We start from the raw sequence: 23,742 nt of genomic DNA, 5'->3' as shown, positions 1-23,742 counted from the left end.
GGGCTGATGAGAGGCTGTGGAAAGGGGTTAAAGGATTTATAAAAAAAAAAAATGTGTGTTATTTATTTTTATTATTTACTACTTACTTTTTTTTGCGTGAAAGAGTAGAATAGGTAGGCCTCATATTGAGAACATGTGCTTTGGTATAGTTCAGGAGAAAGGGGGGCGCACGCTTAACCTCCACTTTTCTAGTTTGAGACTTTTGCATGGGTTTCCCTATTCAAATTCATATGTTTAACTTTAAGAATTATTAGAATTGTTGCTCCACGCCAAATCTGAATTTAAAATCAATTTTGCTGCTTCGGAACATGTCCCCTACAATTCCTTGCCTCTTAGCCTAGATAATGACCAGAACTGATTTTTAACACTCAGCTCCCATTAACTTCAATAGGGTTCTGATTGGGCACTTGAACTTCAGTATTGTTTACTGAACCTACCTCGAACCAAACCCAGGTACACACAATTTATCCCTTAGGACTCTTTCACACAGACCTGTTTGAAATTGCAGCTGAACAGAATAGATGTCAGTTTCTTGACATTCGTTCCCATTAAGTTTTTGTCCAGTGAACCCGTGATAGCTCTCTGGGCGGCCCAATATAAACAGACTTGTATACGGACCTTCACCCAAAATATAATTTGTGTATGCCCTTGGCTTCAACCCCCTTCTTTTCCCACAATTGGATAAGTGCCTTTTTATTTTACGTGCTGCAGGACCACACTTCTTCCTTTTTGCACCAAGGCAGGATTGACAAATTCTCTCATGTGTGCAGATGTGGTGTAGGACCTACGGCACATCTGCGCACACGTTTCCATCAGCTGTCGGGTGCTGCCGCCGCCATTGTGGGTAAGGGAACACGGCAGTGCAGCCTTACGGCTCCATACCGAAACCCTACTGTGCATGCGCAAGGCTGCGATGCGCTCTCCTACTGGCTCGGTGGCGGGGGAAGGTGGAGGAGGGTGCCAAGCGGTGACGTCAACCGTATCCGCCCCCCCCCTCAAAAGGTGCCAAATGTGGCACCGGAGGGGGAAAGGAGACAAATGAGCTGAAGTTCCACTTTTGGGTGGAACTCCGCTTTAAGGAATGTTAAAGTCTCCCTGCAAATGGCAACTAACAGACACTGGGGTAGATTCAGATAGATCAGCGGATCTTTAGATCCGCGTAATCTATCCTATTTACGATCCACCAGCGCAAGTTTTTGAGGCAAGGGCTGTATTCAGAAAGCACTTGCCTCTATAGTTGCGTTGGCGGATCGTAAATCCCCCGGCGGAATTCAAATTCTGCGGCTAGGGGAAGTTTACTATTTAAATCAGGAGCGTCCCCGCGCCGATCGTACTGCGCATGCGCCGCCGGCTAAATTTCCCAGCGTGCATTGCTCCAAATGACGTCGCTAGGACGTCATTGGTTTCGACGTGTACGTAAATTACGTCCATCCGTATTCGCGAACGACTTACGCAAACGATGTAAAAAAATTCAAAATTCGACCCGGGAACGACGCCCATACTTAACATAGGATACGCCGCATATAGCAGGGGTAACTATCCGCCGGAAAAAGCCGAACGCAAACTACGTAAAAAAAAAAAGCGACGGGCAGGCGTTTGTTTCTGAATCGGCGGATCTCCTCATTTGCATATTCGTCGCGTATACAAACAGAAGCACCACTTAGCGGCCAGCGGGAGATTGCAGCCTAAGATCCGACGGTGTAAGTCTATGCGGAACCTGATTCTATGAATCAGCCGCATAGATCCGACCGTCGGAACTCAGAGATACGACGGCGTATCTGAATCTGGCCCACTGACATTCCATATATTACAAACATTACAAGTATTTTTTATGACTTTTATGCGAATAAATTTACCAGCTCAGAGCCAGGCAGAATTTTTTGACAGGGGGGTGATATGACACCGGGTGGGGGAAGGAAGGTGACGGAAAAGCCCTGGACATAATTGCTTTTCTTCTTTGCCTCATCGAACATTGGCAAACACAGACTGTGTGGCAGAAACTATTTATAGCTGTTTGTGTGTGTCACAGCACCTTGTAATTCTTTTCTTAGCGGCCGCTTCCACTCGCTATCAATTATCCATGATGGTAATGCTGATGAAACAGGAGCTCTGTGGAGCTGGATTTGGAGAGTGAGAGGTGCATGCCGGGAATGCGTGAAGCCATCTGGAACTATGACAACTCGTTTTATAAATTACTTCATTCACTTGCAGACTCTAAGCCCACCTGCTGTCCAATTTTTTTTCATTTTTGTTGAATAAAGCGACAAAAGGTTAGTATTTCTATCAGGTATTTGTTACAGTTTGTGACTCCCATTTAAGAGACTTGTCCTGACTTCCTGTCCCAGTGACACCAATCATTTGGGCAGGAAGTGAAGAGAAATTTCCCTAAATGGAACACACCCCCCTGTGATTTTGGCAGGCAATAAAAGTATCACGCGAGCATTATAAACCGAACATCTGTGCGAAGGGCCATGTTTGCCTGCACAAGATGCACAGGTCTCCCATGCATCTGTGTGCAGGCAGTCTTATGTCTATTGGGAGGATGTGGCTGCAGAAACACAGCCGCTGCTCCAAATCGGACATCCATGTAGGTGCAGGGGTATGTCCCCAAACACAGACCTAAGAGGCCTAAAAAGGACATATATAGCAACAATAACCTGACACAGCCTTTAAGCAAATATTGTCTAAATTGGCTGTACAAGAAAAGTGTATCCTTCTTGAATCTTACTTTGTGTATTTCTTCCAGATGTGTGCAGTTATCCAGTGCAGTGTTGCCAACCTACCAGACTGAAATTTCCTGACACAACACCCAAAATTTACTAGCAAAGCCAAGTTTTTACAGGCATTTCAAATTTACAATTTTAAGTGCACCCTCCCATTTCACATTCCTCACCAGTCAGCTGACCTCTAGTCTTTGCCCCCAGCCATGCCGTGAACTGAATGGGCACCTGAGAGGAGGCTGAGTGGGGTGGCTGCGGGCTCCAGGAACAGCCCAGCTGGGTGGCCACAGGCTCCAGAGACAGCCCTGCTGGGTGGCTGCAAAAAAAGGCTGGGAGAGTGGTGTGGGCTTCAGGAATAGCCCAGGATTCGGTGACCCCTGGCAAACCATCATTCGACCCCGAGGGGGTCCCAACCCCAGGTTGAGAACCACTGCCCTAGGGGCACCTGTGCATGCTCGTTCCTGAGTCCCACTGCTGCGTCCATTGACAAACACAGCAGGACTCAGCCCCACTCCCATGTCACTGGATTTGATTGACAGTAGCGGGAGCCAATTGCTCCTGCTGCTATCAATCTGTCCAATGAGGAGAGAGACAGTGGTGGGAGCTGCTGCGCTCATACTCATATCACTGGATTGCATCGGCTCAGATAAGAAAAAGTGGGGGGTCTGGGGGGCAGCTGCGGCACAGAAGGTTTTTCACATTAATGCACAGAATGCATTAAGTGTTTGTTACCCTAAAAAAACAAAACTGATTCTGTTCCCTTAGAGCATGAATAACAGCACAGAGCTTGTGCTGTGTAATTTGGCCCCTTCTACCACCTAAAAAATCTGTCTGATCCTGCCTGGCTATTCAATCCCCCCTGTAAACTGACCACGGTTTATAATGGCTGCCGAGGCCTGACACCATGGTCAGTTTACATGCCTCCATCATCCGCAGCTATCCTCTCTGCTTTCCCCCGTCCTCTCCCCCTCCCCTCCCTGCCTGTCAGCTCTGTCCACTCCCCAGCTCTCCCCTCCTGCTGCTATCATAACTACAATAAAAACATACAATCCCCTCTGTAAAATAACATTGTGTGCCCCAGTGTCTGTGTTATATAAAAAAGCTGCCGATCTGTGCCTTATATCAGAGCGTCTCCCGACGCTCATTTGTCTCCTTGGCTCTCTCTCCTCCCCGTTTGACATCAGCGGGAGTTCTCAGCCCCACCCGCTATAGATGTCAGCTGGGAAGAGGAGAGCGACGAGGAGTAACGTGAGCGCTGGGAGACGCTCTGATATAAGGTAGAGATCGGTAGCTTTTTTATATAACACAGACACTGGGTCACATAATGTTATTATGATTGTATGTTTTTATTGTAGTAGCTTAACAACCACTTTAAGGATTTAGAATTACTTTAAAGGAAAAACATATTTTATTTTCGATATAGCAAAAAAGTAGTTCAGGGACAGGACTCAGGAGGGCAAGAAATTAGAATGGGACAGAAAAGTGCAGCTCTAAATGACAGTGCTCAAAAATACCTTGTGCGCTATGACTCAATCACTATGTATGAAAGTGCTAATGTGTACCATAAGTAAATTGAAACAACATTTTTTTATTAAAATATATGTAACAATGAATTAATTTAACCACCTCCCACCTATAGAAAAATGATGGCCGGACGGTGGTTCAGTTATCCTGACTGGGCGTCATATTATGTTCGGCAGGATAAGCCGCGATTGCGTTCCCGTGGGGGGCGCACGGCGATCAGTGGTGTAGTGTGTCAGTCTGACACACCACAATCTCGGTAAATAGCCTCTGACAGAGCCCACCGCCGATGCCTGCCCAGGACCACCAGGGATGCCGCCAGGACCACACTAGGGATGTCCACAAAGGAACCCCAACAGGTATGTCACCCTAGACCACCCAGGATATGCCAATCAGTGCCCAGGCAGCTGCCAATCAGTGGCCATTATTAATGCCTACCAGTGCCATCAGTGATGACTATCAATGCAATCTATCAGTGCCCAGCAGTGCCGCCTACCAGTGCTCAGCAGTGCCGCCTATTAGTGCCACCCATAAGTACCCATCAGTGCAGTCTTGCAGTGCCCATCAGTGTCACCTATCAATGCCCACCAGTGCCACCTATGAGTGCCCATCAGTGCCGCCTATCAATACTTATCAGTGCCACATATCAATGCTCATCAGTGCCAGCCATCAGTGCCGCCTATCAGTGCCCATCAGTGCCATCTCATTGGTGCCACCTCATCGGTGCCGCCTTATCAGTGCCCCTCAGTGAAGGAGGTGATCAAATACCACCAAAAGAAAGCTCTGTTTGTGGAAACAAAATGATAATAATTTTGTTTGGGTACAGTGTAGCATGACAGCGCAATTGTCATTTAAAAAGTAACAACGCTGAAACCTGAAATTGGCCTGGGCAGGAAGGGGGGTAAGTGCCTGGTATTGAAGTGGTTAATTTCGCATTTGCATTTGCTGCGCTATACAAGTTACTCACTCACTCACTCACTCACTAATGTGTAGAAGAAATGGGAATGGGCAGGTCCACACACATGAAATTGACTCTCACAGAGACATTAACAGCAATGTGCAGTCGCACAGATGATGATGATGTCACCTCATCGACACGACACGTCCCCTCCTGAGTCACAGTGACAGTTTCCCTCCACGCCAGGTGGTCCCTTCAGTCCACTCCAGTCCAAACAGCACTGACAGTCCCACTCCTGGCTTGCCTTACTCCCATTCCGCAGACCCGCATACGTCTCCCTTGCACATGACATCACACGACACACTCAGGCACCGCCTCTGCCAGACCTGCCCCCTTCCGGCAACGCCCGAACACTCTGTAGAAGCCACTTGGGTTGGTCTCGGCGGGCTCTGGATCAGAACTGCGCATGCACTATTCCGAGTCGAGCGTCACAGCCATATTTTTCACTGGCAATCTTTTCCTTTTACTGGCAGGGAGAAAAGTGTCAAATACTGACAGTTGGCAACATTGATCCAGTGTGAAGCTTTTCTTCTATTCAGGAGTATAGACGTTGGAGTTTTCTGACGGCAGCCTGTAGTAGGTGGGGCCTGCTGGGTCCCTCCCACAGCTCCCCTCTCTGCACAGGCTATGTGTACAGCACAGTGACGATGTCACTGCTATTTGTGCATAATATCTGGCTTTGTAAAGGCATTTGTTGCACACAAAGTGGATATATATGTCCTTTGTGGCTTCTGAGGAATATATTTCATTGACAGTTTTTTTTGCTGTGTTGGAGTTCATTATTGAACCTTCTGCCACCTCCCTTTCTAAATCAGAAACGGTCCACATACTAATGCATAGGTATACATGCCTGTTCTACAAACATGCACGGCACAAATGGTCATGTTTAGCCCATGGAGGAGACAGGCAACTCTCAGCTTATCTGGTAATCAGCTGAGAAAAAGCCAACTCAATCATCAGTCTTATTTTTCAAAAATACACAACGAGGGGAATGTCTGCCAGGTTTGGCAAGAGTGTTCAAAAATAAATCCTCAACAGTTGTGTCACAGCAGGAGACAAATTGACTTCCTATGACTTTCCCATAGCTTGTCACGACTCTGGTATTTTACGCTCCAAAGATAGTTTTTGTATCTTCTGGTGTGTAAACAAATATTACCTCTGCTGACAGTAGGTCCCTGAAAATCTCGACTTTTCTTTATGTCAGATAGGACAGCTGCAGCTCGACCCCTTTTTTCTTCTCTTGGCCATTCACAGAATGCATGGAGTTAAATACACATCTTTGCTCGCTTGAAAATCATGGGGTGTTGCTGTTGTCCAGCAGGTCTGAGGGTTTTTAATGCATGTCCCCTGCTGGGTGCTGTGGTTCCTCCCACCAGCTGCTACGCCACTACAGAACACAGAAGTGGCGTAGTGGCTGGTGGAAGGTACCACAGTGCCCAGTGGGGGGACATGCTAAATAACACAACTAAAAGTGTTGGATAACAGCAGTGCTGAAAATGAGCAAAACGTTAATGCACTGCCCACTGGAAAGGTGCGTATGTTCTTTTTATAACAACTTCAGCCCTGGACCATTTTGTTGGCCAAAGACCAGGCCACTTTTTGCGATTCGGCACTGTGTTGCTTTAACTGACAATTGCGCGGTCGTGCGATGTGGCTTCCAAACAAAATGTATGTCCTTTTTTTCCCACAAATAGAGATTTCTTTTAGTGGTATTTGATCACGTCTGCGGTTTATATTTTTTACGCTATAAACAAAAATAGAGCAACAATTTTGAAAAAAAAACTATATATTTTTTTCTTTTTACTATAATAAATATCCCCCAAAAATATATATAAAACATTTTTTTTCCTCAGTTTAGGCCGATACGTATTCTTTTACATATTTTTGGTAAAAAGAACGCAATAAGCGTTTATTGATTGGTTTGCGCAAAAGTTATACCCTCTACAAAATAGGGGATAGTTTTATGGCATTTTTATTGATAAATTACAGTGCCCAAAATACCTTGTGCGCTATGACTCAATCACTATGTATGAAAGTGCTAATGTGTACCATAAGTGAATTGAAACAAAATCGCGATCATCAATTTTTATCGTGACTGCGACTTTATGGCGGACACATCGCACACTTTTGACACATTTTTGGGACCATTGTCATTTTTACAGTGATCAGTGCTATAAAAATGCACTGATTACTGTGAACAGGACACTGGCAGTAAAGGGGTTAACCACTGGGTGGCGCTGAAGGGGTTAAGTCAGTACTAGGGAGTGATTCTTACTGTTAGGGCTACGAGAGACAGATCACTGATGACCGTTCCCGATCACGGGGGAACAGCCATCAGTGACATGTCACTAGGCAGAATAGGTGAATGCCTTGTTTACAAAGGCATCCCCCTGTTCTGCCTTTGCCGACCGCAATCGTGGGCCGCCCGGGAACATCGAGTTTCCGGGACCTGCGAGCACATTCACAAGGCACGTGGCGGGTGCACGCACGCCCACTGGGCGACAAATTTGAAGGGACGTACAGGTACGCCAATGTGCCTGCCCGTGCCATTCTGCCGACGTACATCAGCGCGCGGCGGTCGGCAAGTGGTTAAAGGTAGACATTTTTATAATTTTATATATCTTTTATTAGGGTGACAGCGTGAGTTCAAAAAACAAATAAAACAATATATTTGTCAAGCTGTTCAATATCACCCTAGCATGATGTGTTGTTTTTTTTTACTTCAATTCCTTACCTGAATATAAATGTTTATTTTTTATGATGTCGCATTCTAGCTGAAATATGACATTTAGGCTTGCAGTGACAGCTACTCTGAAGAACTGGATAGAAAGCTACTTAGGTGGGTGAAGCCAGATAATTCAGGGTGGGCATCTCAGGCATCATGATGATCTTGAGTAGACAAAAAAGGGGCAGCACAGAGATACAGGTCTGCAGAATTAAAGCCTCTAAAAATATTAAATATTTTTTTAAGGTAGAGCTTAAAATCAAGGAGCTGACTGGTTGATATTGGCTGCATAGAGAGCTGCTTGAAATTCTTGTGTCGATGTGACCGATAACATTTAATGACTCCTTACTCCCCCCTCTGGCCAGAAAGCTAAACTGCCCTGACTTCTTTGGCCCAAATCTACATATTAAAACAAGACACGTATCCGTCAACGGTTTGCTGAAGGGGTGATTCTTTGTTAAAATTATACTCAAGTCAGTCAACAACACTGCAACACACAACTAGATTTATGTGCAACACCTAAAGAGAAGTAAGGAGCATAAGGTACAAATGTAGCTGATGGTAAAATGTTACAAAATAAATTGCATAGCAACTTCTTGACAAGCCATAGAAGGACTTTTATACAACCATGAATGTTTGTAAATGTTTTACAAATTGTATTGGATGTATACATACAGTATCTCACAAAAGTGGGTACACCCCTCACATTTTTGTAAATATTTTATTATATCTTTTTATGTGACAACACTGAAGAAATGACACTTTGCTACAATGTAAAGTAGTGAGTGTACAGCTTGTATAACAACGTCAACTTGCTGTCCCCTCAAAATAACTCAACACACAGCCATTAATGTATAAACCACTGGCAACAAAAGTGAGTACACCCCTAAGTGAAAATGTTCCAATTGGGCCCAAAGTGTCAATATTTTGTGTGGCTACCATTATTATCCAGCACTGCCTTAACCCTCTTGGGCAAGGAGTTCACCAGAGCTTTACAGGCCGCCACTGAAGTTCTCTTCCACCCCTCCATGACAACATCACGGAGCTGGTGGATGTTAGAGACCTTGCGCTCCTTCACCTTCCATTTGAGTATGCCCCACAGATGCTTAATAGGGTTTAGGTCTGGAGACATGCTTGGCCAGTCCATTACCTTTACCCTAAACTTCTTTAGCAAGGCAGGGGTCGCCTTGGAGGTGTGTTTGAGGTCATTATCATGTTGGAATACTGCCCTGCGGCCCAGTCTCCGAAGGGAGGGGATCATGCTCTGCTTCAGTATGTCACAGTACATGTTGGCATTCATGGTTCCCTCAATGAACTGTATCTCCCCAGTGCCGGCAGCACTCATGCAGCCCCAGACCATGACACTCCCACCACCATGCTTGACTGTAGGCAAGACACACTTGTCTTTGTACTCCTCACCTGGTTGCCACCACACACGCTTGACACCATCTGAAACAAATATGTTTATCTTGGTCTCATCAAACCACAGAACATGGTTCCAGTAATCCATGTCCTTAGTCTGCTTGTCTTCAGCAAACTGTTTGCAGGCTTTCTTGTGCATCATCTTTAGAAGTGGTTTCCTTCTGGGACGGCAGCCATGCAGACCAATTTGATGCAGTGTGATCTCTGACAGGCTGACCCCCCCACCCCTTCAACATCTGCCGCAATGCTGGCAGCACTTATATATCTATTTCCCAAAGACAACCTCTGGATATAACACTGAGTTTAAGCACTCAACTTCTTTGGTTGACCATGGCGACCATTGCACAAAAGTGAAACAATAGAGTATGTCAACCATGACAATTACTCCAGCTAGAAGTGACATTATGAAGTGGCCACTGTATATATACACCATTACAGCAAGTTAAACTTGGATAGGAAGATGAAAAATAAATAAAAAATGTTTAAAAAAAACTAAAACAAAATGTAAAGTTTTCTTTAGTTTTTACAATATAAACATAGGACATCGCTGCCATTCACACAATGCCTTGCATTTTTTTAAAATAAATAAATATAAAGCATTCTCTGATCCGACGAGGTGGAGACTGTGACCTTCAATCAGAGAATGCCTTTTGTTAATTGAAAAAACATAAGGGGTTTGATTTACTAAAACTGGAGAATGCGAAATCTGGTGCAGCTCTGCATAGAAACCAATCAGCTTCCAGGCTTTTCTGTTGAGGCTGTTGAACAAGCTGAAGTTAGAAGCTGATTGGCTACCCTGCACAGCTAAAGCAGATTTTAGCCTCTTCAGGTTTAGTAAATCAACCCCAAGGTGTCCTATTAATGGCAGCAACGCTGAGAGAGCGATTCGCCCCTCTCTTTCTGTGTTTATATTTTCCTACTTCCCCGCATACTGGGAATGGAAAAATTGACACCCTGTACAGCTGAAACATACAACACTTTCTGTGTCTGGATGCTTCTTTGGCCTGTCCTCCCCTCCAGATTTGATCCTGATCCTGGTAATAAACTGTGACCTCAGCAAGTGGTGGAAAGGTGGAAAACCTGAGATCAACTTCCATTCCCACAGTCAAAATTGGCATAATAGTGTGTTTCTGGGTTCTGAGCTCCCAGGGATAACACACTGGGGTTGATTTACTAAAACTGGAGAGTGCAAAATCTGGTGCAGCTCTGCATTGAAACCAATCAGCTTTCAGGTCAAAGCTTAAAGGAGTTGTAAAGGAATTTCTTTTTTCTGAAATGACTGTTTACACGGTATAGAGACACAATAGTTAACTGATTCCTTTTAAAAACCGATTAAAAATAGATAAAAATCAATCATATAATGTACCTGTAGTTTTTTAGTTTCGTTATTGCATTTAGTTTAGTTTTTGCATGTTATCCTGCCTCTGTGCTACATAGAGCCATAGAGCAGTGATGGTTTGGAACATGAAACTAGAAACTCCCAGTACTGTGGTCATCAGGAAACAGACAACCAGGAAGTGTCCAGAACAGAGAGGATTTACAGCAACATCAGAGCAAAAATGAACAATGAGGACATGAAACCAGGACTGCAGTAAGGTAAAGGAAGCTATTTAGCTAAAAATAATTTTTCCTTTAGTGACCCTTTAATTGAACAAGCTGAAGCTAGAAGCCGATTGGCTGCAATGCACAGCTGCACCAGATTTTGCACTCTCCAGTTTTAAAAATCAACCCCATTACATCTGTGGTGTTGCCTTTAAGAGCCATTTCACACAGGGTCTGCGGTAAAATAGCGGTAAAACGCTGCTATTTTACTGCCGGATTTGCGGCGCATTTCGGCCGCTAGTGGGGCACTTTTAACCCCCCACTAGCGGCCGAGAAAGGGTTAAAACCGCCCGCAATGTGCCGCTACATTGGCGTATTGCCGGCAGTACGGCAGCGCTGCCCATTGATTTCAATGGGCAGGAGTGCATTAGCAGTGGTGAGTTCACTGCTGCTAATGCGCTCCAAGGAAGCTGCTGGCAGGATTTTTTCGGACGCTATGCCAGCGTACCGCTCCAGTGTGAAAGCCCTCACTGGAGTGAATAGAGAAGCTGTTTAAGGGCGGATTACAGGCACTATTTTTAAAGGTATAGCGCCTGCAAAACGCCTTCAGTGTGAAAGGGGTCTTAGGGTCCTTGTGATGTATGGAAAGTTTCAACGCAAAAAACATTGGTCCATACAGTTTGCACATTACCTGCTGTCAGTTTACGTTGTTTGGCTTCTGTACAGATTGGCAGTGACGTGTCCTCTTGGTCTACATGTGGTTTCACATGTCTGTGTTCATGACAGCTATGGAACTAGAAGGCCCAATGTTACCTGCCAGGCTGTAGTAAGCAGTAGGTTTCTTTCTGCTATCAACCTTCTATTGTTTTCTCTTTCTCTCTGATGTGATTGATAAGAAAATTGAAGTTGCCATGGGAACTTTAAATGATTTGTCTCGACTTTCTCATTTTAAAGAAATGGTATGGTTAAAATTAACCAACGCCTGCTCTACAAACAGATTGTGGTAAAAAAGAAAAAAAAAAATAGTTGAATGAATCCAAAATCTTACAAAAAAAATTGTGCAGCAGAAGGTGGTGACACCTGTGACTAGAGAGGGTGGGGCTTCTCAGCAATTTACTCTGATAGGGACGTGACATTGAAGTAGCTTAAAGTAGAATGTAAGAACAGTATAGCAACTATAACATCACCAAGAATGTTAAAGAAATAGCCCTTTGTAGCAAGAAATCTTTTTTATTAAAAGATGTAGCTCCAAATATTACTTTTGTAGCTATTATGACCAGCAATACCTATATTGGCATTCCTTCTATGGGTGGTGGGTGCAATCTACTTTTTTGGGGGGCCTGGCAGAAGGAGATTTAACATTAGCCCCAAGCCCAACAACAGTTGTATGGTAATGGACACCACTGTGATGATGTTACCACTCACAGGGATAAAGTACAGTGGAACCTCGGATTACGAGCATAATCCGTTCCAGGAGAATGCTAGTAATCCAAAGCACTTGCATATCAAAGCGAGTTTGTCTTTGTTTAATGAAAACAAAGACAATACCGCATGTGGCCGGATGTGGGGGGGGCGTCGGAGAGACTTGGAGACCGCACAGATGCACTCGGAACCCCTGGAAAGGCTCGGAAACACTCCGGAAAAGGGTATTTCCGATCCGCTTCGAGTGTCACCGGCGCCCCCGCACCTCTGGCCAAATGTGGTACTGCACACCGCAGAGGCTTGAATCCTGCTAGTTTTGTTAGACCACAAAATTGCGGTGCCGCAAATTGGTGCGGCGCCGCAAAATTGGAGAACAATGTCATTGCCTCCAATAGGCTGCGACTTGTCATGCGATTTGATCTCCCAATGTGAACCAGGGCTTAAAACTGGTTTCTGATATCACACAATTAAGTTGATTTACTAAAACTAGAGAGTGCAAAATCTGGTGCACCTGTGCACGGTAGCCAATCAGCTTGCTCAATTTAGCTATGAAAAAAAAAAAAAAACTGGAAGCAGATTAGTTTCTATGCAGAGCTGCACCAGATTTTGCACTCTCCAGTTTTAGTAAATCAACCCCATTGTGTTTGGTATTAGTGCCATGTTGTGAGTGTGACAGACATCTCATACGTGATAAGCGCTCAGTGATCCTCTTTATCTGTTCTCTGGTATACTTCCTGTACAAGGAGGGAGAGGAGGGGGTCATATTTGCATCCTCCAAACCGTTTTGGGTATCCTCTGTACACTCATTTGCATGTACTATGTGAAATCTCCCATGTTCCTGTTTATATATTACCTGCTTGCATTTCCTCTGCTCCGGTTTATCGTGACTGCGGTACGGACATGGTTACTGGCCTAGATTAAATTCCCAAGGCTGAATCCCTCGATGACTGTGTAAATTATGTTTGCCAGTTGTGTATGATGATTATATATGCATTTGTTCCTTAATTCTGGCGGGAGCAATCTTATTTTGCAGTCCCATGACCGGGAAACAGCTGTGCAGTGGGGTTTTAATTTCTCTTTTTATATAAATGTGTATAAGCCACAGAACTGTGATTTAAAGATGAAATACAGTCAGCTTAAAAAAGCAATTTTTTGGTATAAAATAAGATATTGAAACTGTTAAATCAACCAATTAACACGTGAATGCATCACTCTGGGCAAGTTAAAAAACACTTTTTTTAATTTAGTTGCATTTTAATTTAAAGTATGCGTCAGGGAAAAAAAAAATGGAATCTCTGCAAATTTTCCAAAGTTTTATCCTTTTTAAAATGCTGCAAGTATAGAAAAATACCTGTTGATCTGCCAATCATTTAGTGTGCTTACCCCCTGTTTGGGCTGACAACCCAGCACTTCTGCCACACTGAAATTTCAGGTAATGTTTTTGGTCCCTTCAACTGGACTACAGATCTATGCCTATGCCCGCCCATCACTGTCCCATCCCAAGAGCCTGCCCACACACTGTATGCAGGGAAAGGGCTCATGGGAGATGTAGTTCTGGGGACCTGTCAGTACCACTAGGATCTACACTTCCTGCAGCTGACTGTGATAATATCACAGGGTGTAAAAAAAAGCTGTCTCTCCCTACATGACCAGGATAAAAGAAAATATAATGCTGTGACGTGTTCCCAGCTCTAAAGCACATATACAAAATAGGGTATCCCCTGGAAGAAGTCATCCTTGTGACGAAACGGCGTAGGGAGGAGCGACGTGCTGACGTCACCACGATCCACGCTGTCTACCCGGAAGGACGAGCAGACAGCAGAGCCGGCCGGCTATACGATTATCGATCGCACTTTTTAACCGTTTTTCATGTGAGTGCAATATCTTTTTACATTAAACTATTTTAAAACGATATCACACCATGTGAGTGTTTTTCTCCTTTGGGTAACATCTATGGAGAAAGTTGGTCTGACATAGAGGATTGGTGATACAGGAGAGAGAGTGGCAGTCTATCCAGGTTGTACATGCTTGAATTTATTCTTGCTCTGGTAAGCAGCTGATACATAAGTGGTGGTGGATTTGTCATCTGATTCACAAGATTTGTGCCTGGATATTTAGCTTCACTTATTCGGAGTACTTCCTGTCACTTCCTGCATTTCTCTGTGATACTTCATATATGGACTTTTGCACTAATTTACCTTTCAGTTTTGCACTGGGATTTTGTGCACTTTAATACATAATTGAACATTTATGTTAATTCAACTTGCAGCGCAGCTTTTCTTTTTATATTCTAAAGCACATATGTCAAACACAAAGCCTCTGATTCGAATCTGGCTCACCAGGCCTTGTGATGTGGCCCTCGCACTCAGTTTGGAATGTGGCGGACCTCTATTGCGCCACCTCTGACTCTCAGCCTCCTTTCATGCTCCCACTGTCACTTGTAAACACAGAAGCACTTCCTGAAGACGCCATTGATGCTGAAACGTACATCAGAGCAGAGTATTCGTCACTTCCGGGTCCTGATTTGTCACCCCACACCAGGCTTTACCCCTATGAGTGTGACACGGAATGAACGCTATTGCGCTAGGACCCGCACGCGCTGTTTTCCCTAGTGCCAGGCAGGCACTTTTACATGTAAGGCAACCTACTAATTTGTCATTGCTTTTAAATTTAATTAAATATACTACACTATGAGACTTTCTCTCTCATCTCCCGTGGAGTACATTTTTATGCCCTAGCTTCATCCAGAGGGTTCATTGGAGCAGAGTGGTGTTGGTAGTGGTAATCAATTTGTTATTCCAAATGCGCAATTTGAGCTACCTTAGAAAGTGGTCAAACACCTGTGGTGAGTTGCCACCTTTACATTGAGCACCTGTGGTGGAAGAACTAAAAGCTTAATTTAAAAAAAAAATTTTGGTGTTGGGAACACTATCACTAATGGACTTTTTAGCTTGCTATATGTTCAACAATATATGTGTTTTTTGCAGTGATATATGTTCATGATTTTGGTTCATGATATATACTGTATATTCACTTGTATATGCTTAGCGCCACCTTTTATATATTTTTTCCAACTTGTAAACACTGAAGCCTTCTGTGTTTACAAGGGACAGCTTTGCTCTCAGCGGCTCCTGGAACTAACAATTTCCTGCACACACTTACGGTGAGACATTGTGGAGCCAGATCTCTAGAATCTAAAAGATGGGAACGATCTCCCTGCAAGGCGAGGCAAAGCCACTTTCACAGGTAGGTACTAGAGACGGGCCAGGTAGGAGAGAGAGATGCGAGTAAGCTGTGTTTGGGGGGGGGGGGGGCGACGACAATGTGCATAGTGTACCTCTGATCCCTGCACTCTGTACACAGCACATCTCTGAACTCTGTGCATGTCGCACTTCTGAACCCTGCCCTCTGTACTTAGCGGACCCCTAAACCCTGCACTCTGTAAATAGCACAACCCTAAAACTCGCACTCTGTACATAGTGTACCACTAAACCAACCACTCTGTACATATCACACCCCTAAACCCTGCATTCTGTACACAAAGCAACCCTAAAACCTGCACTCTTTTCATAGCACACACCTAAACCCTACAGTTTATACATACCGCACCCCTGAACTCTGCGCTCTGTATGTAATGCACTCCTAAACCCTACCCTCGGCAGTGTTAATTTTGGCTATAAAAATATTTTCGTCGCCGAATTTAACATTATTTTAGTCAACTAAAATTCGACTACAACTAAAATGCCAATTTAGTCAAAAGACTATGACTAAAACAAAATCAAAATTTGATGTCAACATTAACACCAGCTCTCAATACATATCATAATTCTGAACTCTGTATGTAACGCACTCCAGAACCCTGCTCTCTGTGTGTTGTATTCATCACTTAATGGTCCTGTAATCTATATTTCATTAAATGGTTTCCTACTGTGTATTTCTGCCTCTTTGTAAAGTCACCTCACTTCTGTTGTTTGGAATTAGTTGGAGTCATGTGCACTGCTCTATGCACACTACAAATTCCTTAAAGCCTCAAGGTTTTTACCTTAATGCATTCTAAAACTTTCTCTGCTGAAGGATCCCCCCAGCCCCCCCCACCCCCCTTATACTTACCTGAGCCCGGTCCGGACCAACGACGTGCACACGAGCAGTGGCTCTTGCCGCTCTCTCCCTTCTTGTTGGGCAGATTGATAGCAGCTTCCGCTCCTGTCAATCAACTTCAGTGAAGAGGGAGCTGGTGGAAAGTCCCGCTGTCTGTGTTAATTGCACAGAGCTGCGCCGAACCTCCTCTTTTCATTTTCCCTGCCAGAGCTCCTGCCTCGTTCTATCTGTCCAATGCCCTCTTCCCGACCACCATGGGAAGCGGGCACTGGACAGATAGGAGGAGGCAGGAGTTCCGGCAGGGGATCCAAAAAGAGGAGGTTAGATGCAGCTCTGTGCAATTCTATTGCACAGAGCAGGCAAGTATAGCCACTTACAGACCGAAAGATTTGCCTGCTTAAAGCGGGGGTTCACCCGAAAAAAAAAAAATTCTAACATTACATTCAGCTCACTACCGACATTGACAGTATGCAGATCTTTTTATTTTTTTTTGCCGTACATACCGTTTTTTTTTGTTATTTTCCCCCCGGCTTCCGGGTAGTGAATCCCGCGGGAGTGGGCGTTCCTATGCACAGGCTAAGTGATTGACGTATGACAAAAGCTCCCCCTCGGCGCATGTCACGAGTTGCCGAAAGAAGCCTGACTGCGAGTCGGCTCTATATGGCGCCTGCGCACCGACGTTTGGCTTCTTTTGGCAACTCGTGATGCGGCCGTATGCGCCGAGGGGAACCTTTTGACATACGTAAATAGGAACGCCCACTCCCGCAGGATTCACTACCCGGAAGCCAGGGGGGAAAAAATGGTATGTACGCAAAAAAAAAAAGATCTGCATATTGTCAATGTCGGTAGTGAGCTGAATATAATGTTAGAATTTTTTTCTAGGGTGAACCCCCGCTTTAATGACAAGGCCATTTTTTGCGATATGGCACTGCCTCACTTTAACTGACAATTGCGCAATCGTGCGACGCTGTACCTAAACAAAATTTACGTATTGTTTTTTCCACAAATAGCGCTTTATTTTGGTGATATTTGATCACCTCTGCGTTTTTTATTTTTTGCGCTATAAACATAAATTTTGAAAAAATAACATTATTTTTTACTTTTTGCTATATTAAATCTTTAAAAAAATGTAATCATCAGTTAGGCCGAAATATCTTCTACATATTTTTGGTTAAAAAAATTGCAATAAGTGTATATTGATTGGTTTGCGCAAAAGTTATAGCGCTTAAAAACTATGGAAAAGATTTATGGCATTTTGATGGCATTTTTATTATTTTTACTTATTTTTTACTAGTAATGATGGTGATCTGCTATGTTTAGCAGTACTGCGACATTGCGGTGGACAGATCAGGCACTTTTGACACATTTTTGGAACCATTGACAGTTATACAGCACTCAGTGCTATAAAAATGCACTTATTACTGTGTGTCACTGGCAGGGAAGGGGTTAACACTAGGGGGCGATCAAGAGGTTAACTGTGTTCCCTTGTGTGTGTTTCTTACTGTATGGGGAATGGGACTGACTGGGGGAGGAGACATATCCCGGTTCCACACTAGGGGGCGATCAAGGGGTTAACTGTGTTCCCTCGTGTGTTTTTCTTGCTGTATGGAGGATGGGACTGACTGGGGGAGGAGACGTATCGCTGTTCCACACTAGGGGGAGATCAAGGGGTTAACTGTGTTCCCTCGTGTGTTTTTCTTGCTGTATGGAGAATGGGACTGACTGGGGGAGGAGACGTATCGCTGTTCCACACTAGGGGGAGATCAAGGGGTGAACTGTGTTCCCTTGTGTGTTTTTCTTGCTGTATGGAGAATGGGACTGACTGGGGGAGGAGACGTATCGCTGTTCCACACTAGGGGGAGATCAAGGGGTTAACTGTGTTCCCTCGTGTGTGTTTATTACTGTATGGGGAATGGGACTGACTGGGGGAGGAGACATATCGCTGTTCCTGCTTAGTAGAGAACAAATCCCTGTTCTAGCTCTCGTTCCCGCAATCGCAGGTGGCCGGCGGTGATCGCGCCTGCCGGCCACGCGCATCGGATCCCCGCCATTCCGCGGGCACGTGCCTCCGGCCGCTCTTAAAGGGGACGACGTACCCATACGCTTTGCCGACGTATATGATCGTGAGCCGATCGGCAAGTGGATAGAGATGTTTTATCTTTTATAACAAAAATTCCTTTACAATCATTTTAGGCTGGGTACACACTGAAAGTTTTTTTTTCATTCAACCCGGGTAATCTCCCCAGCTGAGCTATTGTATTCTGACAGGGGGCGGTTCCTGCCGAACTGACCAATTTCAGCCAATTTTTGGCCCATGTGTACAAGGCTTTAGTCCTTAGACCATCTTGGGAGAGAACCAGAGAGGGTTCCTATATACAGCTGTGGGACTATGGAGAACAAAATTGGCCACCCTCTAAGGCCTCGTACACGTGATCGGAATTTCCAATGGAAAAAGTCAGACAAACTTTTTCCATCGGAAATTCCGACTGTGTGTATGCCCATCGGAGAAATTCCATTGGAAATTTCGATCTATTCCATCGGAGATTACATAGAGAACATGTTCTCTTTTCCTCCAATGGAATTCCATCGGAATTCCGATGTGAGTTTAGTCGGGCTAAAGCCCGATCGTGTGTACAGGGCATAACAGGAAGTCAGATCCCAGGAGCAAAAAAAAAAAACGGTGGCCGTTTGGAAGTCCTAAAAGGAGTTAAATGCTTTCCTGCTCTATGTAAAACAAAATAAAACTTTTTGTTAGGAGTTGACCTTTAACTCCTTCATCATAATAAAATAAGTCTATTACATCTGTGCTGCCAGGACCATTACAATATTACTTGCTTATAAAATCAAATAAAGTTGAATTTATCCCAACTGGAGAAAAAGAAGAGTTCATGCCAGGGATCCCTGGCTCTTTCTGTCCCAGTCTCCATGCCTCTCAGTGTCATCAGCTGTGGAGGATCTGATTTCAGGTCTTATAGTGCGGCTGTGCTTTGTGTCAGGGTGAGAGTATTTTGACACGCTGGCTTCAGCTAGACAAGGAAACAAACTCACTCTCTTGTCATCTAGGAGTGCGCTCTCCTCGTCTCTGAGCTGGTGACTTGGTTGTTTCACATGGGAATTAATGGATAAAAGCATGGAAAATGTTTATAGAAAAAAATGCTGGAATTCCCCTTTAAAGCTTACTCAACGTTTTTCTGGCAGCAGCTCCTCTTGGGATGACTGGTAAGTTGATTTCACATCTTTTTGCTCTAGTGGTCCCCACAAAGTGGATTGCCATGGAGCTGTAGAATGAAGCTGTAGCATCTCTGATGTTCCTCAGGCCTCGTACACACGACCGAGAAACTCGATGGGCGAAACACATAGTTTTCCTCATCGAGTTCCTTGTTAGGCTGTCGAGGAACTCAACAAGGCAAGTTTCTCCATTCCCGTCGAGGAAAAAGAAGACATGCTCTCTTTTTGGCTCGACGGGATCCTCGACAGTTTCCTCGTCGAAAAATGTACACACGACCGGTTTCCTCGGCAAAAAAAAAATCCCAGCAAGTTTCTTGCCGTTTTTTTTTTTCGAGAAACTCGGTCGTGTGTATGAGGCTTCAGACTTTCAGGAAATATCCACTGTTTGTGTGGCTGAATGGCATAACCATTAGGCCAGGGATACTTATTCTCACTAAATAAACACCATCATTGTTATTTTAGGAGCCACATGGGCCCATTTTAATTTCAGTCATTTATTTAAAAAAATCTTCCTACTGCAAATATATCTGTCTAGAACTACTACAGGAGTTTGTTGGGATGATTGTTAAGATATTAGGATATTAGTATTGCGTGGAACTAAATTCCTGTACCAGAGCTTAGGACTTTCACATATAGTACATGGCATATTTACATATTATGGAAGACTTCCCTTCCAAAGGTACCCCTCCAGCACTACGATTACCACAATGTCCCTCTGCGCTCTGTCACCATCTCTGACATCTTCGCTTAGTCTTCTTCCGGATTCGTCATCTTCGCCCATCTTGATTGACCAGTTAGGATGATGTCATTTCCATGCATATGAGGCTCAGTGTACATTTAAAAAAAAACATTGCTGACAGGCAGATAAGACATGCAATGGGGTTGATTTATTAAAGGCAAATAGACTGTTCACTGTGCAAGTGCAGTTGCACTCTCTAAGGGAACTTGCTCCAGAGCTTAGTAAAAGGCAAAGCTTCGCTTTGCAAATAATACCCAATCACAGGCAAGACAAATAAAAAAAAAAAAGAGCATTTTTGCTTGCACTTGATTGGATGATGGAAGTTAGCAGCACTTCTCTCATTTATTAAGCTCTGAATCAAATTCCCTTGCAGAGTGCAACTGCACTTGCAAAGCTAACAAGCTATTTGCCTTTAGCCTTTAGTAAATCAACCCCAACGCTGCCTGCAATAAAATCCTGCCTGCCAGCAATGTTTTTAAAATAAGAGCTTAGTTCCACTTTATAGTGTATATTCGAAAAAAGAGGAAAGGTCTGGTGTCCCCAGTGACCCACTTCCATCCCTGTTACATAAAGTCAAAACAAAAAGATTCGCCCCGGGACTTTAAATGAAGTGGGTAACGTTTCCGCCAGTAAAAATAACAGTAATTGTATAGTATAAAATGTATTCAAGTAAAATTGTTTACATGTGTAAAGTAACATTGTTACATACATAACACCAACAATTGCCAATTGAAACAATACATAGACAGTAAATATTAGTACACAAGTATAATAGTGGACAGAGTACACGGGCATCGTACAACCCAACTAGCCTAGTTTCACCAGATCCAGCTTGCTCTTCAGGGGTGTGTAACACTGTACCTAGGATAAAAAAATATATATGTTTGGCAATCTGGTATAGTATTGGTCGTAAAAGGCACAGGGCAGGAGTGGTTGTGGGTCCCCATACTCACCACTGAGCTTGACCATGATTACAAATGTGCGGCCCCAAGACGGCAGCAGCAGGTGCCTCACCGCCATGTTTGACTCCGCCCCCTCAGCTCCCAGGTGAGGCACCTGCTTCTGCCGTCTTGGGGCCGCACATTTGTAGCCATGGTCAAGCTAAGTGGTGAGTATGGGGACCCACAACCCCTCCTGCCACTTCATTTAAAGTCCCGGGGGGAATCATTTTGTTTTGACCTTATAGTGTATATTCAGTCAATTTTTTTTTTCAGTAATGGATAGAATGCATAGCCGTCAGAAACCCGTCAGGTTTCTGGCTTTGCAGGGGTCTGTTAGATTTTTCACTCAATGTGGTGGTGACAAAGGTTTCCCCAGACTGGAAATTAGAGAGAAAAATTGCAATACGCGGTATAGTCCATTTAAATTTTTTTTTTTTAAGTATTCATTTTGTGAGTAATTATTAGAATTACTATTAGGTTTTTGTTGCTGTGCCCCTGGCAGGGAAATTTCCTTACTTCCTGCTGTGCCTCTCGGGCAGGAAATGGTGGGATATCGTTCCAACACAAAGACAGCAATTAAAAACCCAGCAGACATCCTGATCCTTTCCCAATCTATCTTTAACTACGTTTTGGCTGGAGTTCTCTTCTGGGTTTGAAAAACAGCACTCATATATAGAACATATTGCTAAACGCCTTAACATTGTTCTAGGCAGTCTGATTTATTAAGTCCTCCAGACACTGTGGAGATACATATGTCTTATTCATAGGAATCATGTAAGGGCCCTGATCCGGCAGCTGTCACTCCGCTTTCCGGGAATGCTTGCAATGTCACAGCTGCCGGAAGCGGGCACAGGGCAGTGACAGCTGATCCCAGTGTTGTGTGGTATCACTGCATTGCAGGAAACTTTTCATCCCTCTCTCAGAAGTGTCTCTATGTGTTGGGAAGGACAGGACACAGATCTTATTGTAACCCCATACAAAAGGTGGATGTGTTTTAAATCGGACATGACAGCCAGGACAGATTTCTCAATATTAGGATTATAGATTCTGCATTATATATTTAGTCAGGTTGAAGACACAAGTCCAAGTTCAACCATAAAAAAATATATATATATATATCGTACAATAATTTTTATGGTAAACAAATCTGGAAAGAGAGGTATGGGCGCTGTGATTGCTGTTTTTGCTGAAAATGGTAGTTGCCTGGTTGTCCTGCCAGCCCAGCCAGCCATACAAGTTAAGATTTTAGCCCAGGGGGCCAGTGTGGATGGAGGAATCTCCCCTGACTAGGCATGTGCATTTCGTTTCGTTCCGAATCGAAATTCGGACAAATTTTTCATTATTCGGACATTTCGGATGCATACGAATTCCCGAATTGCAATATTAATGAATTTACCGAATCCGAACAAACGTTTTCGATTCCGAATCGAAAACCCGCGGACGAAATTCGATCGAAATAAAAAATAAAAAATAAAAAATAAATTCGATCGGAATTCGAAAAAAAAAAAAAAAATTCGAATTGAATTCGAAAATAAATTCTATTCGAAAATAGACTATTTGTTTTCGAATCCGGTCGAAATATTTTAGAATTCGACCGTATTTTTCTAAATTCGGTCGAAAACGAACGAATTCCGAAAACGAATTTAACACATGTAACGAATCTAACTTAACGAAATTAATTAAATAACGAATTGAAACGAAACACATTTTTCCCTTTTGCACATGCCTACCCCTGACGGCTTTTGTATTCTGATGCCACTACCAGCATTAGTCAATGATTTGAGTAATTTTGTAGTCCAGTTCTTAAGTCACTGGCTGCTAATATGTTCTGGGTCAGTGACAGGTTTTGAGAAAAATTGGATCAGCATGACAAACCCATCCTCACTGAATTGTCATATTACATGCCTTACCACAACACATGTAACATGCTTTGCTATATTGCGGTGCCATTAATTTTGAATGGTACCTGATCGCACCAAGGCAACACCCCTGCATTGTAGCGCACTGCAACTCATGGTAGTGTGTTGCAGTGCATTGCATTAGAACAATGAGGGTCTTGTGCTTTTTGAATCTCATCTGGGTGTCTTAACAGTCCGTTTATTTTAAATTGGCTTCTTAAACACAATGCACGTTATTGTGCATCATAATGTGCACTATAAAGAGGTAATTGGGACCTAATATCCTGTTGAGGTGACAACTTTAAAATGTTGTTCTTATTGCTTTTTGGAGGATGAATCTCTCCAGTGAGGACACAGACAGCAATAGAGAACTAGCAGAGATTCTAACCTTATGTTACTAAGAAAAAAATGTTTTGGCTATACATACACTTTAATGTTATATTAATCATTCACCATATTAGGTATGGGTGGGTATGTGTCCTCTCCTTCCCTTCTCTGCTCCATCTGCCACCAGAGCATCTAACTACT

General features: G+C 43.7%; 1 protein-coding gene across 4 annotated transcripts in view; it reads left to right on the top strand.

The window, feature by feature from the left end:
• Nucleotides 1-23,742, top strand: part of DGKI (diacylglycerol kinase iota) — a 483,473-nt gene that overhangs the window by 110,615 nt on the left and 349,116 nt on the right. Inside the window, exon 1 of one of the 4 annotated variants that reach the window (XM_040345696.1) lies at nucleotides 19,451-19,627. The exons of the other annotated variants lie outside the window; for them this stretch is intronic. Within the exon in view, the coding sequence (XP_040201630.1) occupies nucleotides 19,527-19,627 (101 nt within the window). The 5' untranslated portion in view covers nucleotides 19,451-19,526. Of the gene's footprint in view, nucleotides 1-19,450; nucleotides 19,628-23,742 lie in introns of those variants that run through there. 4 annotated transcript variants of the gene reach the window in all.

The sequence above is a fragment of the Rana temporaria genome, chromosome 3 (assembly GCF_905171775.1).
Source record: "Rana temporaria chromosome 3, aRanTem1.1, whole genome shotgun sequence".
Classification (NCBI taxonomy): Eukaryota; Metazoa; Chordata; class Amphibia; order Anura; family Ranidae; genus Rana; species Rana temporaria.
The sequence above is the reverse complement of the archived record's forward strand: the minus strand, read 5'-3'. Positions and strand labels throughout refer to the sequence as shown.